At 33.6% G+C, this 16,000-nt stretch overlaps 3 protein-coding genes across 3 annotated transcripts in view; 1 reads left to right on the top strand and 2 right to left on the bottom strand.

Annotated features, from left to right (window-relative positions):
• Positions 1 to 3,747, bottom strand: part of LOC106295174 (beta carbonic anhydrase 1, chloroplastic) — a 4,053-nt gene extending 306 nt beyond the window's left edge. The window contains exons 1-9 of the mRNA XM_013731006.1: positions 3,446 to 3,747; positions 2,085 to 2,146; positions 1,780 to 1,929; positions 1,638 to 1,686; positions 1,422 to 1,538; positions 1,251 to 1,304; positions 553 to 638; positions 366 to 471; positions 114 to 272 (exon numbers count right to left, since the gene is read on the bottom strand). Of these exons, the coding sequence (XP_013586460.1) occupies positions 114 to 272; positions 366 to 471; positions 553 to 638; positions 1,251 to 1,304; positions 1,422 to 1,538; positions 1,638 to 1,686; positions 1,780 to 1,929; positions 2,085 to 2,146; positions 3,446 to 3,658 (996 nt within the window). The 5' untranslated portion in view covers positions 3,659 to 3,747. The remainder of the gene's footprint in view (positions 1 to 113; positions 273 to 365; positions 472 to 552; positions 639 to 1,250; positions 1,305 to 1,421; positions 1,539 to 1,637; positions 1,687 to 1,779; positions 1,930 to 2,084; positions 2,147 to 3,445) is intronic.
• Positions 3,748 to 5,998: 2,251 nt separating this feature from the next.
• On the bottom strand, positions 5,999 to 6,569 carry LOC106292445. The gene is made up of 2 exons (XM_013728031.1): positions 6,285 to 6,569; positions 5,999 to 6,187 (listed from the first exon to the last, which is right to left on the bottom strand). Exons 1-2 carry the CDS (start codon positions 6,567 to 6,569, stop codon positions 5,999 to 6,001), a joined length of 474 nt encoding a protein of 157 aa, XP_013583485.1.
• A 5,882-nt stretch (positions 6,570 to 12,451) lies between these two features.
• On the top strand, positions 12,452 to 15,708 carry LOC106294281. The gene is made up of 2 exons (XM_013729842.1): positions 12,452 to 12,557; positions 15,145 to 15,708. The coding sequence occupies exon 2, from the start codon at positions 15,163 to 15,165 to the stop codon at positions 15,706 to 15,708; it is 546 nt and encodes a 181-aa protein (XP_013585296.1). The 5' UTR covers positions 12,452 to 12,557; positions 15,145 to 15,162.
• The last annotated feature ends 292 nt before the right edge of the window (positions 15,709 to 16,000 follow it).

Raw genomic sequence — 16,000 nt, 5'->3', positions numbered from 1 at the left:
AGTTGGATACCATGAAGATAGGAAAACAACTCAGCACATTACAAATTACATATGGAATAGAGATATATGATGATGATGGATGCTCATGATGATGATGGTGGATTGGTTCATACTGAGCTAGTTTCGGAGAGGCCAAACTCAAGTCCCCAAAGCTCAAAAGCACCCTTTATAAAATCATAGTAACCTCCCTTCAAAGCAAGGGTTCCTTTCACAAGTCCTTCTCTCACGAATGGATAGGTCAACAAGTTTGCTAGTGAAACATTCACTGCCTCCTGCGTTAGTATAAACAGTATATTAATATAATTTCGTTCATCTATGTGCATGGGAAGACAAAGATAGGTATGAACATATCTATATATACATACCCTTTCACATCGGCCACACTGGTCCTCAAAGGCTGAATCTCCAAGTTCTGATATGACTTTTGACTTGGCTGGTAAACAGATTTTGACCCAGTCCTCTATGAAATCACTGCAAGTAATGTAACTCATGGAATGATATTAATTTAAAAATGATATTAAATCAAATATATAAGATATTAAGAGATAATACGTGGAGTTGTTTCCATCCAAAGGAAAAGACATAAGTCCCTTGATCCCACCACAAGCGCTGTGTCCTATCACCACAATGTTCTCCACCTACATCAGTAAAATTCTGTTATATCTACTTAAATTTTATCAAAATTAACACTAGTTAGTTTTGCAAGTTAACATTTCTAGTTTTATCTATTTTCTACGATTTAATTTAATTTCCTTTTACAAATATAATGGCATTCTGTAAAAAAATTTTCCGGTAGTGTTAATTGTATGTATATATGGTAGGTAAACTCATATAATTAGATAAGTGATTTTCTTATGTGTCATCACCATATTCATTATAAAAAGTAATATGAACTTTTAAAAATATGACATCACATCATTTTATTTATGAACTGTATAATTTTTTTTACAATTTTTTTTGATTTTGGTAAGCTTTTTAAAATATGGTAATGACTAATAAATTTTATATTAGTAAATTTTCTTCAAATGATGTTTAAATTAAATTAAATTAATACAGTTAAACCAAACTTAAAAGAAAAAGGCTACATATAATTATATCTATTTTATTTTTTAACCGATGAGTTAAACATAAAAATAATAATATCAAAATATAAACTGAAAATTTCATTTAAAATAAAATAGTATTATATCAAAATTATTATTTATGGGTATGATGCAGGAAAATCTGTAGTTATAGAGGAAGCGGTTCACCTTAAGGTGCAAAACAGCGTATTCGATGGCTGCTCCAACTCCACCGTATTTGACCTGTAAATTTTAGCAAAAAGTACAAAAATACGGTGAACGTTACATCTCCTTAAGACTAAAGTCAAGCACCTCATAAGGTTTTAGTTAGAAGAGACAAAAGCAATGAAGTTGTGAAACCTTGTCAAAAGGAGGAACCATGTTGGCTATGTTACGGACAACGAAGGCCTCTCCTGGCTGAAAGTTGAGAACGTGCGATGGACACACACGCGAGTCGGAACAAGCAAACACCATATACTGCACCGCACCATTCGAACATATATGTTACTTATTTTTCCATCTCTAATTTATACACTGTTATTGTTATACTTTTCTTATCATTTTCTATATATTAACCTTAGGACTCTGACCCTTGGCGAGCTCACCGTACAAAGCAGGGTTGGTTCTGCAAATTAAAATATAATTATGAACTAGTTAAAATCTAGCTATATCTAATGGTGTTATTAAAATTAAGACAATACAAAATATAAATAATTACTCGTATTTCTCCTTCTTGAAAGTGATGAAGCCTTGCTTAATGTTTTCGACGGGGTCGAAAGCTTTCTTGTCGGAGGAAGTACCTGTCTGAAGTGCTGCCGTGGCCTGCTCCACCTTAGCGGCCGCAACAGTCTTTAGCTCCTCCTTCTCGCTGCCCATGCATGTTAATTTATACATATTTTTACGATTGATTAAACAAGATTGTAATACATGACACCCGATTTACAGCCGTTTTTGATCCACCAAAACTATTCAGATTATACATATATATATAAATGTATGGGAATAAGGACGATATTTATTTACATAATAAGCTTCTTGAGAGCTTCAATGGCCTCTTCGTATGCTTCGCTACCCATCTCTTCGCTCTGCAAGTTCGTTGACCAAATAAATTGTAAGAAAGAGTATAATTAAAATGTCACAGAAGTCGTGTTAAAGTTGAAACTATAATCAACCTATGCCTTCGTCAAAAAAAGAAAACTATAATCAACCTATGCTCTTTTNGAAACGATTGTGTGGTACTTGGTAGTATGATTTTATTATTGGGGTGAGAAGCTCGGCAGTGTGGTTAGGAGAGAAATCGGTGGGTTGAATAAATAAATGGTAGATGGCGACTCCATCACTAGTATGTTCCACACGCTCACGTATGGTATATGCACATACACACGTCTCGGTTACATATAAATCGCTTTGTTAAGGCTACTGGTAAGTTCTCTCTTTTATCACGTGGATCCTACGTACGTCCCAACTTCCAATTTAACAATGTCCCATTTTGAGTAGAGTTGTCATAACGCCTTTAAAATTTGGAGGTCATTATCGCTTTACTCATTACATCATTCAATTAATATTTGATTTAGATTGTACGTGTTTTAAACATGTCGAAACAAATAATGATACTTAAATTCATAAATTACACAAGGATGCTTATGAAGTTTGAGTCGCTGAAAATGAGCTATTCCCTTGTGATTTACTAAACTACTATATATTAGCCTCGACTTTATAAGTTCAAAATAAAACACTGCTTCTAATAGTAAAAATAATAAAAGGACATGTGAAACACACGTGAGAGTTTACTGGATTTGTGAAAGTTTCTTAAGGTAATTAATTTATACAGTTATGCGTACCAAAAAGACATGACTTTGAAGGGATATAGGTTAACTAATAAGAGCACCCACATCAATGGATATTTCATATAGTTTCGTATTAGATTAATTAGGAAAGAAGGGAGAAGTGTAAAATATCTTATATCGAAGACTTTCAAAAAGTTTGAGAAACTCAATGTACATTTGTCACTCAACTGATTTTTTTTTTAACAAACTCAACTGGTTATTCAATGTTTTCGTAAAAAATAAATAATTAAACTAATAAAACATTAGTATTTTAAGTGTCCTGGAGTCCTTTTTAACTATATTTTGGTTCGACTGAATAAATCATATAGTTTTTTCGTAATAATAAAAACCTAAGGAAGTCGTCAAATGAGATGGTGAACATTAATTAACAAGAAAATTGTGAAATTGTAGGGCTGTTTCCGTATCATTATTAATGAGAATCCAGAGGAAGGATAATTTAGTTTCATATCTATTTATCTAGCTATTATTCCTATAAATATAAGCAAGTAACAATAAATGTAGAGGTTTAGAAAAGAGAGATGAATGTAAAATGTATACCCAGTAAGGGGTGATGATAGGAGCAGGAGCGGCAAAAACGGGCTCATTACGGATAAGTGTTGGAACGGAACGAGAGGAGGAGGAGGAGGAGGAGGAGGAGGATGAGGGAAGGCAAGCAACGGTGGGAGAAGAACGAAGAGTTTGTTTTTGGAGAGAAGGTTGAGAAGGAGAAAGAGAGGTGAGGAAGAAGCCGGAGAGAGGAGCGGTCGCCATTTGCGGGTGAAGAGAAGGTAGTGAGAGTGAGATGTATTTTATAATATAGTAATAAGTCTTTGTATATGTAATATATAGGCTACTTCAGTGCATTTTGGTGAACGATTTTGAGCGTATAAAAGAAGGGTGTCTCATGGGCATGGTGAGGTTGTGGAACGAGGATAATGAAAGCGATGGGTGAGGTGAATAACAAAATTTCTTCTCTTTTTGTGGATGAGGAATATTAGCTTGACATCTGTTTGAAGATTTTACGTGCTCTTGTTCTTTCACATTGTTTATTATTATTATTATTTTAAATTATAGAAAAGGAAAGGTCTCAAGAGGTTGAAATGGATAAGATCCCTTATCACAAAAACAAGGATCAGCCTCTTTCACTTACCCTCTTAGGCTCTCATCTTAAATGAACACCACCCACTTAAGATCCTAGGCCATTGTTTATGGTCCATAATATATGAGAGAGCCTTAACTTCTCTAAGCGCTCCAAGGGCCACAGAGTGATCTTGTATTCTCAAATCCAGAAGATGCATATCATGATGAGGTAAAAAGAGCTCCATGACCCACACACACACACACAAAAAAAAGAAAAAAATTACAGAGAGAGACTCATGCATGGACTATTCCATTTTATGAAGCAAGAGACCCAAGTGAAAACTCTTAGAGCAACTTTATCCATAGGTTCTAGATGGAGTTCTCGTAATTAAAAGAAAATGGAAAAACAATTAAAACAAGAAAAAAAGGATGAAAAGTTCTTAAAACTCATTAGAAATCTGAGATAACACATTCAACTAACATTTCATCTATTAAAAAAAATCAAACAAAATTATGGGATGGACGAAGGTCGGTAGAAGAGGTAAAGGTCGCTGTGGCCGTGGCCGAGGAAACCAAAACCACTGATGAATGTTTTTTTTCAATTTCTTGCTGTTTATGATTCTTAACTGAATCATTCATCAGGGTTGTGATAACTATTTTCTTGTTCCAAATTTTCCAAAACTTATGAGTGAAACTTGTACCTTTTTTATGCATTTAATATGAAAGCCTTTTTTATAAAAAAAAAATTATGCATTTACGATACTATTTTTTTTATGTTACACTTTCATAGTATCAAGCCGACGACGGAGTTGCTCTTTAGCATGAACATGCAACGAATATGAATTAAAAAAAGAACAAGCAAGAGAGGAATGCCATAAAATATAGAGAAGCTCTCTTTCTCTCTCGACAATTCGCTTAAATTTTCCATGCCAGAAAATAATACAAGCAAAATTAGGGAAGCGCTTCTTCTGTTTTGTTACACATTTTTAAAAGGAGGGAAACTGAAGAAGAGAGACGAGAAATGCATTAGGGCTGGTTTGAAGACTTTATAAGTAGAATTTGGGGAAATGGCAAAACTATGTCGACATTTTCATGCAAGCACGCACAACATAATGTCAACATTCTCTTGTCATAGAGTGTGTCGAACGTGGTTATTGATTTGGAGTATAAAGCACTGAATTTCACAAAGACATTAGGAAGAATATACCTTGAGGACTGGATAGAGGAGAGGTGTTTGTTGAATTAGCTAGTAATAATTAGCTTATGCCATTAAATAAACAAAAATTAAAAATCTATTTTGGGCAGAGTCTGATTGGACAGACTGTGAATGGAAAGACACCTAGCTGCTTTTGCCAACCTGAACCTTCTCTCTGTCAGCACTCTCTCGATCACTTTTTTTTTGATATTTACATCCTACAAAACATCGTAATAGTTGCTTCAGATAAATGTCTAAACCAATTAGGAAGACATATTGTGGAACACACTTATCTCACGTTTTTCATAATTCTTGGTATCAAGAAGCGACTACTTCATAGTAATTAATTAGTATCCTTTCTTGGTTGTTGAATAGTAGGCCTGACGCTAGCAACATCTCTAACCCCTATTATATTCTTAGTAGTTCCTCGATCATATCCTTTCATCACCGTTGATTATGTACTTGTAGTAGTATCTGCCATATTGTCAACGATCACCATTTCACTAACTCATTTTTCATAAGTTTCCAATTTACCTAGAACACCGTCGCGTATTGTTGTTTTTTTAGTGAATCAACTCCCACCGTTTTGAGCTTTTTCAGTTCCACCTTAAAAAAAATCAGCATAGCAGTACGTAAATCCATAAAACAGAAAAGCTCTTGACCAATTAAAACCAAATTGTCAATACTATCTATCATTGCATACCATATAAATCCCAATCGTCAACGAATTGAATAGGGTTTCAATATCACTAGAAAAAGCTACATGCATAAACACAAAAATAAACAAGGACCTAATTGCTGTATTTGTAAAGTTTATAGATACTGTAGTAAATTATTTAATGACGTAATCTTGGCATCCCGGCAAAAACTCCGATCAAATCTTGCCTGTAAGGCAAATAAGACTTTCTTCTCTTATCTCCTTTCGACGCCGATTTGTCCTTCCGTTTCATGTCCGGCAAGCAAGTCTTGGTTGCGTCGCTGTGGCTTCTCGTTAGGAACTTCGTTAAACGGCACCGTTTACTAACCTTCGAGTGTAGACAATTTCCATAGACAATTTCCGGAGAATTTATCCAATTCTTCAGATTCCGACCTTAAAGGCGAAGGCGGAGTGCTCCATCTTACTTCCTCCGGGACAATTCCAGCATCAACGTCTTTCTTTCTAATCATTGAAACGGTGTCGCTGGACACTGGTTTGAACGTCGGGAAGTGGACGAAGGTCTCTTCATGTAAGGGTGATGATGTTTCCAACTGGAAGTCATCGACGGAGTTAACTTTAACCGAATATTGATCTGTTATATTGTAACTCTGGTTTTCGCGGGAAACTTTAGCGGCGGCATCGGCGCATTCGCTGGAAGCGTAGAAGCTGAAGCTTGGGCTGCACGATACCGTTGGGGAAAACTCCTCCATTTTTTTTTGCCTTGGTTTAACAAATCGTGTATGTGTCTCACTATATAACACATGTGAGTGGCTTAGTTTTACTTGTTCGTCAAGAGTAGGCGATAAACGTGGTCTTTCTTTAATGAAAATTTGAATTATAGACGTCAATGCTTACGATTATAGCTGCAACCTAGGTTACGTTTTATCAACTAACTATTATAATAACCCTATTTTGAGAGAATCATATCGCGCGATTCTAATGAAAATTACAAGCCACATTCTGAAATTTATACAACTAACATGTTGAATTAGAATTGGATCACAATAAATATTATAATAATCCAATGTAACTAAGTTGTAAAAATTATGTGTAGAAACTATAGATTTATGTAGTAAATTCTAAGAATATAAGTAGATGTATTCTTACAATTATTGACTGATAACATTTTTGATGTATAAGTTTCAGTATCTATTATTTATTATAAATATTCATATCAAATCATAATTTTTATATAGGCCCAGGATTTTTTTTAATAAATTTAATAGAATAAGTATAAAAAAATATATATTAAATTAAAATAATTTAAGTTGAAATTAAATAAATATACTTATGTATATATTCTAACAAAGGATACCTATATATTTACATATAACTTTATGTATGTAAAAATATTTAGCTACCAAATAGAATTACATTAAAATTATTGGTATCATTATTAAGTATAATTCAAATGGGAAACAATAGTTCATAAACATTTTGACTAACTACTAAACAGCTATCTTTTAAATGCTTCATTAACTAAGAAACCTAAACGTGGGACATGGTGGTTACATTAAAAAGTTCAAATTGTTAAAAAGGAGAAAAAGTAACAGTGAGATTACTAGTGAAACACCAAAAATGATTAACTCAATTCCTAATACATGAAAAAATGTTTGATGTTTTATCAATTTTATTAAAGAGATAACCGAAAAATAACACATTATAACTCAAAAGATAACTCAAAAGATAACTCAGAAGATTAAATCTAGTTCATAATTAGTAACATTTTTGAGTTACAATTTTAACTCAAACTTAATCAAGTGTAACTCAGGTCACCAATCAAAGTTCAAATTTGTTCTTGATGGTATTTCCATGTACCAGAACTAAAATATTCAGCAAATGACAAGTCAAAGATAACTACACCAAATAGTTTATATATTTCACTAGGAGCCCAATCATTATTATTCTCTACCTTTTAAAACATAATAATTGAATCAAAGATACTCAACGTCTAGCGAATTCTAAATGAATTCTTTTAAACCCGACTCTAACAACTTCGCAATGTATATTCGTGTATGTCAAGGCCAAGAGTTCTTATTTGAAATTTGGGATAAAAACAAAACAAGCAATATATAAATATATATTTGCACCGGATGCTAGTATCCATTTCCTTCACGAATTACATTGAAGTCCATTTTGGCATGATCTGCAATATAAATTATACATTGCTGTTAGAATTATAGTCTGTTAATATTTCTTAAAATATTCAAATATTGCTTTTCATCTAACAAGAAATATTCTCTAAAGATTGTTCTCCATGTTACTCTTTTCAAATACATGAGCAATGAGTTATTGAGTTGGTAGCCTCGACCATAAGTTCATAACCAATATATAAACTAAGGAGTTTACGTGTTAGTATTACTATTATTGTTGCTACATTGTTTTGTGTATATAATGATATAGTGTCCCTGCGCTTTCCACCCAATCAGGAAAAAAAAAAACTTTTGATCCAATATTAAGTATTTTTTCAGAAATGTGTGTTTTTTCCTCTGTTCGGGAACGCGCTAGGCGCTAGTCGGGCGGTCGGGTTGGGCCTAACGCCTAAAGAGAAAATCGGGTATTAATCAAAAATTATGCGGGGCGGAATTTTTAGACTATGTTATAAAACATGTTAATCTTTAATTGTGTATAACATTAATACATTTTCATGTTTAAAATTGTATAAAACACACAAATAGAATATATAAATTTAATATAGTGTAATTTTCATCAAAATTATGAATATAAATTATATTTATAAAATTTTAGATCAAATAAATAAATAAAAATATTATTAAAAATAAATAAAAAAATAAAAATAGATTAGATGGCCGCCTAAGCGACTAGGCGGCCGTCTAAGCGGCTAGGCGGCCGCCTAAGCGGCTAGGCGGCTGTCTAAGCGGCTAGGCGGTCATTTAGGCGGTCTAGGCGGAGAAAATCGGATATCCAATTTTTTTAACCGATTTGACATAAATCGGGACGGAAGAATGACGCGTAGCGCCCAGACAGACCGATTTTTAGAACATGGGTTTTTTCAGTATTGACTTTTGAGAGGATCGATCAGACCCTCCACGGCTCCACCTCCCATCAATAAAATGATCATTATTAGCCCATTGGACAATCTTTTCATTATATCGATTGGGTTTCCAGGAACATACTGCTATATATGATTATTTGTAGCCTTAAGCCCAAATTCGAGCAAACTCCAGGGTTCGTCTCCTGCAGACCTTGTTCGTACCAGTTTTAGATATTTATGATCCCTCGACACATGCTTTCATATTTGAGGTAACTCAGGTAAGCGATATGGACTTGAACGGAAGATCTAATAAACTGGAAGTCCTGTTCTAAAAATCGGCCGCCTAGTCGCCTGGACGCTACGCGTCACTTTTCTGCTCCGATTTATGTCAAATCGGTTAAAAAAATTGGATATCCGATTTTCTCCGTCTAGACCGCCTAAATGACCGCCTAGCCGCTTAGGCGGCCGCCTAACCGCCTAGGCGGCCGCCCAATCTATTTTTTTTTTTTTTAATAATATTTTTTTTATTTATGTGATCTAAAATTTTATAAATATCATTTATATTCATAATTTTGATGAAAATTACACTATATTAAGTTTATATATTTTATTTGTGTGTTTTATACAATTTTAAACATGAAAATGTATTAATGTTATACACAATTAAAGAATAACATGTTTTATAACATAGTAAACAGTCTAAAAATTCCGTTCCGCATAATTTCCGATTAATCTCCGATTTTATTTTTAGGCGCTAGGCCCAACCCGACTGTCCGACTAGCGCCTAGCACGTTCCCGAACAGAGACTGAAATAGCGAAATGGGCATGTTCCTCCTCGTTAATTTGTTATGTCAACATAGAATATATGAACATATTGATCTATCCCACACATATGAAGCCACTAGTTTGACAAACATCGAATAGTCTTGCGCATTTTATTATCCGTAATCTTATTATGCATGCTAGTAGTATTCATATATTCATACGTGGTCCATGTACAACAAATACATATAGCTCATGTCGCAGACTTTTTATTGTCAACCACAGAAGGAGCTATAGCGTAGTTACGTTAATTTCCTTACAACGAGTTGATTTCATTAAAGATGTTAATAGTATTTAAGGTGACGTTTGCTTTGATTTTTTTTGTTTTCCTTATACCTAACGTGTCGCAATAGCGGTGAGAGTAGAAGAAAGGAGACCGTTGGGTGTGTGCGTGGCACTGAAGACTGACAGTTGGCCGGTGAAAATTTTTCTTACATAAAGAATTAAAAGAGCATCTCAGTTTCTGACCTTGACGGGTTAAGAACCCAACGCACGTGATTATTCACAGCATAGCACGTGCATGGCTTAAGCATTGTGGTTATATAGACAGCATACAAAGAGAAAAAGGCGTCAGCGACGCTGCTTATTAGAGCATCTTTAACCCCAAGAATCAAGCATCTTTGGGTTTTTAATTTTTTTTTTTCTGATTTAAAAAAAGAAAAAATTAAAAACTAACCAATCGTGGATCGCCACGTGACAGTGGGACCCGTAAACAGTGCAAGAACCAAGCTCTTAGAGAAGGGGTTTAGACCACGATTATCGCGGTTTCCAGCCAGGGTTTCTGCAGGATTTTAACGTGTGGGCCCTACTTTTTAAAAAAAATGTCTCCAAAGTCGTGATTTAAGGATCGATCTTGAGCCAGTTTTGTACTGTTTGCGGACCCCACGAACACGTGGCAGCCCGCGATTGGTTCAATTTTTTTTTAAGGACAAAAAAAAAATAAAAAAAAGAAAAAAAATTTAAGGACTCCATAACGGTATCACGCGATAATCATGCTCTTAGAACATGATTAATGGGAAGTTCTTAGAGTGAGGTTCTTACCGGAATATAAGAAACCGTCTCTTAACTTTTAACTAAAAAAGTTAAGAACCGGCTCTTAAAACTCTAATTTAAGAACCGGTTCTTAGCTTTTTTAGTTAAAAGTTAAGAGACGGGTTCTTATATTCCGCTAAGAACCCCACCCTAAAAACCTCCCAACAATTATGCTCTTATGAGACAACTCTTAAGTTTTTTTGTGGGTTTCACCTCTTAAGAACCCTCCTAAGAGGTGGGGATAATCATGCTCTTAGATCTTGAAAACCACGAACAAATATATAAAAATACTACTATTAATTTAGTCTACCTAAAGTTTTACGCAATTACATGACAGTACTTAATCCATTAAATGTTAAGAAAAAAAAATATACTCCAATTAATTTCGTTGACATATGGTAAATGAAAATTAGTACTATTATACTAGAAACATAGAAGTGCTCGACTGCATTTTTTAGATACTTTTTAAAAAGGGATCGAAGACAATGCATCAAAGGTGTTTAACTAGAAGATTGTGTACCATGTTTTTAAGTGGAAGACTATATTCTATACGAAATTTTGGTCTATCATGCATGAATAGATTCTGTAAATTGTATTTTTTTTTATACCTGTAGTGGGTGATTTCAAAGGCTTTTTAGGCTTAAAAACTAATCACTACGAAGCCTGCGAGATCCACGTTTTCTTACCACTTAAGGCGTTCCGAGTGCCAAGGAAATCCAGAACGTTACTCACAGCTGTGAGCCTTTTACCATTAGACTAAGACCACTTAGTTCTTCTGTAAATTGTATTAGCTGTTCTAAATTTTAGAATGTAGTTCGTTTTAATCAAGAAATATAAACAATAAAAGACACGAGTTGCATATGAATGCACGTGAGGGGCCGAGTTCCCATAATTTGATTCTCTCTGTCTTCAGGACAACACAAAGTTCCTCTAAATCCGTTACAACTAGACCAAACCTAACCGGTTCCAACACCAACTATACCCTAAATTCAGTCTCCCTCGTGATGTTTTCTCTAGATTCTCGTCGCCTCACGCTAAAATAAACAACACAAATTTACTTTCTACAATGGACCTAACTCTTTGCTACGTTGAATAATATATCGGATTGCGCTTTTTCCATAAGCGAATGTGACTGAGACTAAAACCTTTTGCTAAAAGAATATGACGACTGAGACTTGAAACCAACTGAGTATTGCTGACATTAGTTCAAATATATATGTATAAATAGGACCCTATTTATACATATCATCAGCAAAAGTAATACATTCACGATAAGCGTCCATTAACATTCTTTTCCTTTGAAATTAACATGCAAAAGTAATTGTCATAGATCTAAAGGAAATGTTATACCTTACGAAATTTAAGTATACAAAATTAGTTTATTCGTTCATACGAATTTAAAATTCAAAAGTTTCACAAAATTACAACTTAATAGTTAAAAGGTACAATTACCATTTGTCAAGTGAGAAAATAGAATTTGAATTTTAGAAGATAGTTATATATACATATATTATCTGCTAAATGAATTTAAATTTTAATATTCAAGACCCTTACACAGATGAGTAAAATAAAAGTGATCAGGCGAGAGAGAGAGAGAGAGAGAGATTATTTTAAGAAATAAACATAGAAAAAAAAGAGAAGTTATAATCGAAGATATATGTGTGTATTTATTTATAGATCGGATCACATCTTTCTTTTTCTTCTTCGCCTTCTTCTCTATCTCTTCCAGGCTCATAAGAACAAAACAACAAAAGTGAGTTTTTGTTGTTATTGATGTCTTCATTGAGGGAAGGGTTTTAATAAGGATCAGTGGCTCTTGAGTAGGATAACTACTCGAAAAGAACCAAAGGTATGTAATCATTTGATCAGTCTCCATTCTTTTTCACACTACTAGCTAACCTTATTGCTTCTCCTTTTTTTTTCTAAAATAGTGAATGTTGTTTCATTAACTTTTTTTCTTAACCATATACTCTACATATAGTGTTCACCGATTGAAATCGTTTATCAAGACATTTTAAAATGGAAAAGTGGCTAGAAATGTTGTCACATGACAAACAAGGAAGTAATTTCTTTTTCTTTTTAAGTCAAAACTTGGATAAATCACCTAGTTAGCAGTTTTACAAAACTACATTTGAAAATTTCCTTTTTTATATGAAATTTCACTTATAAAATGTACAATACAAATAATTTTACAACTATCAATATAGTAAGAAGGATTATATTTAAACGGCGATAACTAAAACAAACAAATATAATTCTACTTAAAAAAAACAATTTTTGTATGTCAAGTAATAGTATTATATTGTGTACTTGTAGTTTTGTAACGGGCGGTATAACTGGACATGCTTAGAGTAATTTCGACGGGAGAGTTCTACTCTCAAATATCTGAAATACATATATATATATATATATATATTACTATTTAATTGACTATGAAAAACTCAATCAAAAGTATCTATATGTACGTTTAGATCCCTGTTCTAAAAATCGGCCGCCTACCCGCCTGGGCGCTACGCGTCACTCTTCCGCCCCGATTTAACATAAATCGGTTAAAAAAATCGGATATCCGATTTTCTCCGCCTAGACCGCCTAAATGACCGCCTAGACCGCCTAAATGACCGCCTAGCCGCTTAGGCGGCCACCTAATCTATATTTTTTATTATTATTTTTTTTATTTTTAATAATATTTTTTTATTTATTTGATCTAAAATTTTATAAATATCATTTATATTCATAATTTTGATGAAAATTACACTATATTAAGTTTATATATTCTATTTGTGTGTTTTATACAATATTAAACATGAAAATATATTAATGTTATACACAATTAAAGATTAACATGTTTTATAACTTAGTAAACAGTCTAAAAATTCTGCCCCGCATAATTTCCAATTAATCCCCAATTTTTTCTTTAGTCGCTAGGCCCAACCCGACCGCCCGACTAGCGTCTAGCGCGTTCCCGAACAGAGGTTTAGATACTTGAGAGTAAAACTTCTATTGGAAATGCTCTCAGACCCGACACCCCAGCCCATGTGAGATTGAGATTTTTACTATATCAATCCAATTTTATAATATATAAAAAAAAATTATTAGTAAAACTTGAGATGACTTCAATAACCAAACCAAAAAAGTATTACCAAAAAAAATACCAAACCAAAATTGAATAACCAATAAAAATAAATCTACATTCGAAAACTGCAATAGGAATCCATGTTATCTGACTGGCATAATATACATATGACTTTTTCTTGGGTTCACCCCCTAGGGTGAACCTTTAGGTTCACCAACCAATAGAAAGTTGTCATTTTAGATCTAGTATCTTTTAATTAAGGAAACAAAATAACTTGCCAAATTATATTATGCTTTTAAAATAAAAAATAAAAAATTAAATAAATAAAAATAACAATAGTTCTAAAAAAAGATTATTTAAAAAAAATATTTATTTTTAAGATTTAGAGTTTAGTGTTTAAGATTTATAATTTAGAATTTATCCAAATGTTTAGTGTTTTTCCAAGGGTTTAGGGGTTTACCCAAGGATTTAGGGTTTACCCAAGGATTTAGGTTTATGATTTGAGTTTAGGGTTTAGTATTAGAGTTTAGGGTTTAGTGTTTTGTTGACAACATTTTTTTTTTTTAAATTCGTTTTTTATATATTATTTTTATTTATTTTTAAATTTTATTTTGAAAAAATAATATAATTTGCCAAGTTATTTGGTTTCCTTAATTAAAAGATACTAAATTTAAAATGATAATTTTCTATTGGTTGGTGAATCTAAAGGTTCACCCTAGGGGGTGAACCCAAGAATAACTCTATACATATATCGTTGAGACCATCTATTTTTTGGGTGCAGTTAAGACCAATCTATAAATTTTTTAAAATACTAGTACCCGCACAAAAAAAGATACTAGTATTATTTCCTCTAACCAATAAAAAAAACTTCAGATCCATCTCCGACGCGCTCGTTCAACTCTTCTCATTCACTAGCTAGCCAAACTAGTCGTCGATGAACGGAACCAGACTAATATTTAATTACATAACAAAGCCCGGATCTTAACATGACTCAATACTTCCTTCATTAAGGTTGGTTTGGTGTATATATGAATGCATATGTAGATGTATCACGTATATAGGATCTTAAACACCCATGATTACTCGTAACATCGAAATGTTACCGACCAATATAATTTTTACTTTTGGGAATCAGCGCAAAGTAAAGGCACTAGTTAACAATCCACCTGAAACTGTCTAGTCAATAAGTTTAAGTGCATGGGAGATATCTTTGACTAAAACTTTTTACTATTTTCTCTTTACGTATCAGCCTAATTAAACTTATATGCACACTCATATATGGAACAAAATCCGTATATGTGTAACGTTTGGTAATATAAAGCTTATACCAGCTAGCTATTTAAGCGTTTTTTTTTGCTTGCAGGAATAAAAAAATTAATAAATGGAAGAGGAAAACCAAAAAACACATCGATCAGTTTCACGTAAAGACCGGAGTCATGGCGCCGACGAAGAAGCAGCGCCAGGAGACAAATGCTCCGGTGAAAGGTGCCGGTCTTCGTGGGCTGCGGCGGCGATAGCAGACTGTGTGGCGCTTTGCTGTTGTCCCTGCGCCGTCGTGAACCTCCTCACACTTGCCTTCGTCAAGGTCCCGTGGATGATTGGGCGGAAATGCATCGGACGGAGAAAGAAGAGGAAGAAAAAGATAGAGCGTGAGGATCGTTTTCATCACAACCAGAGGCCGGAGACGGTAAAAGGCGTGAGTGGTGGATGTTGCGGCGGAGGATATGGAGAGTGGGATGACCACCGGTTTGTGGTGGAGAGAGATGGAAGTCTAACGAAGGAGGAGGAGGAGAAAACGGCGAGTTTTAGGGGAGAGGGTGAGGCGAGGATCAGTGCGAGAGATGAAGCTGAGAGAGTTTGGTTGGAATTGTATCAGATTGGACATCTTGGCTTCGGTAGAGTCTCTTTCACTGGTATTCATCAGTAAAAAACAATTTAAAAATAAAATCTTTAGTAACTTCTAAAAGACTATAGTAAGTACTTATGTCTTGTAAAATTCTTTAGTATAGCAAATAAATAAATAAAACTCCAGGATTACACTCATAATAAATACTGAGTTATTCTTGGGTTCACCCCCTAGGGTGAAGGTTCACCAACCAATAGAAAATTATCATTTTAAATCTAGTATCTTTTAATTATGGAAACCAAATAACTTGGCAAATTATATTATTTTTTCAAAATAAAATTTAAAAATAAATAAAAATAATATATAAAAAACG

Source organism: Brassica oleracea, chromosome C5 (genome assembly GCF_000695525.1).
Source record: "Brassica oleracea var. oleracea cultivar TO1000 chromosome C5, BOL, whole genome shotgun sequence".
Lineage (NCBI taxonomy): Eukaryota > Viridiplantae > Streptophyta > Magnoliopsida > Brassicales > Brassicaceae > Brassica > Brassica oleracea.
Note: the sequence above shows the minus strand (reverse complement) of the source record. Positions and strands in the feature narration are given on the sequence as shown.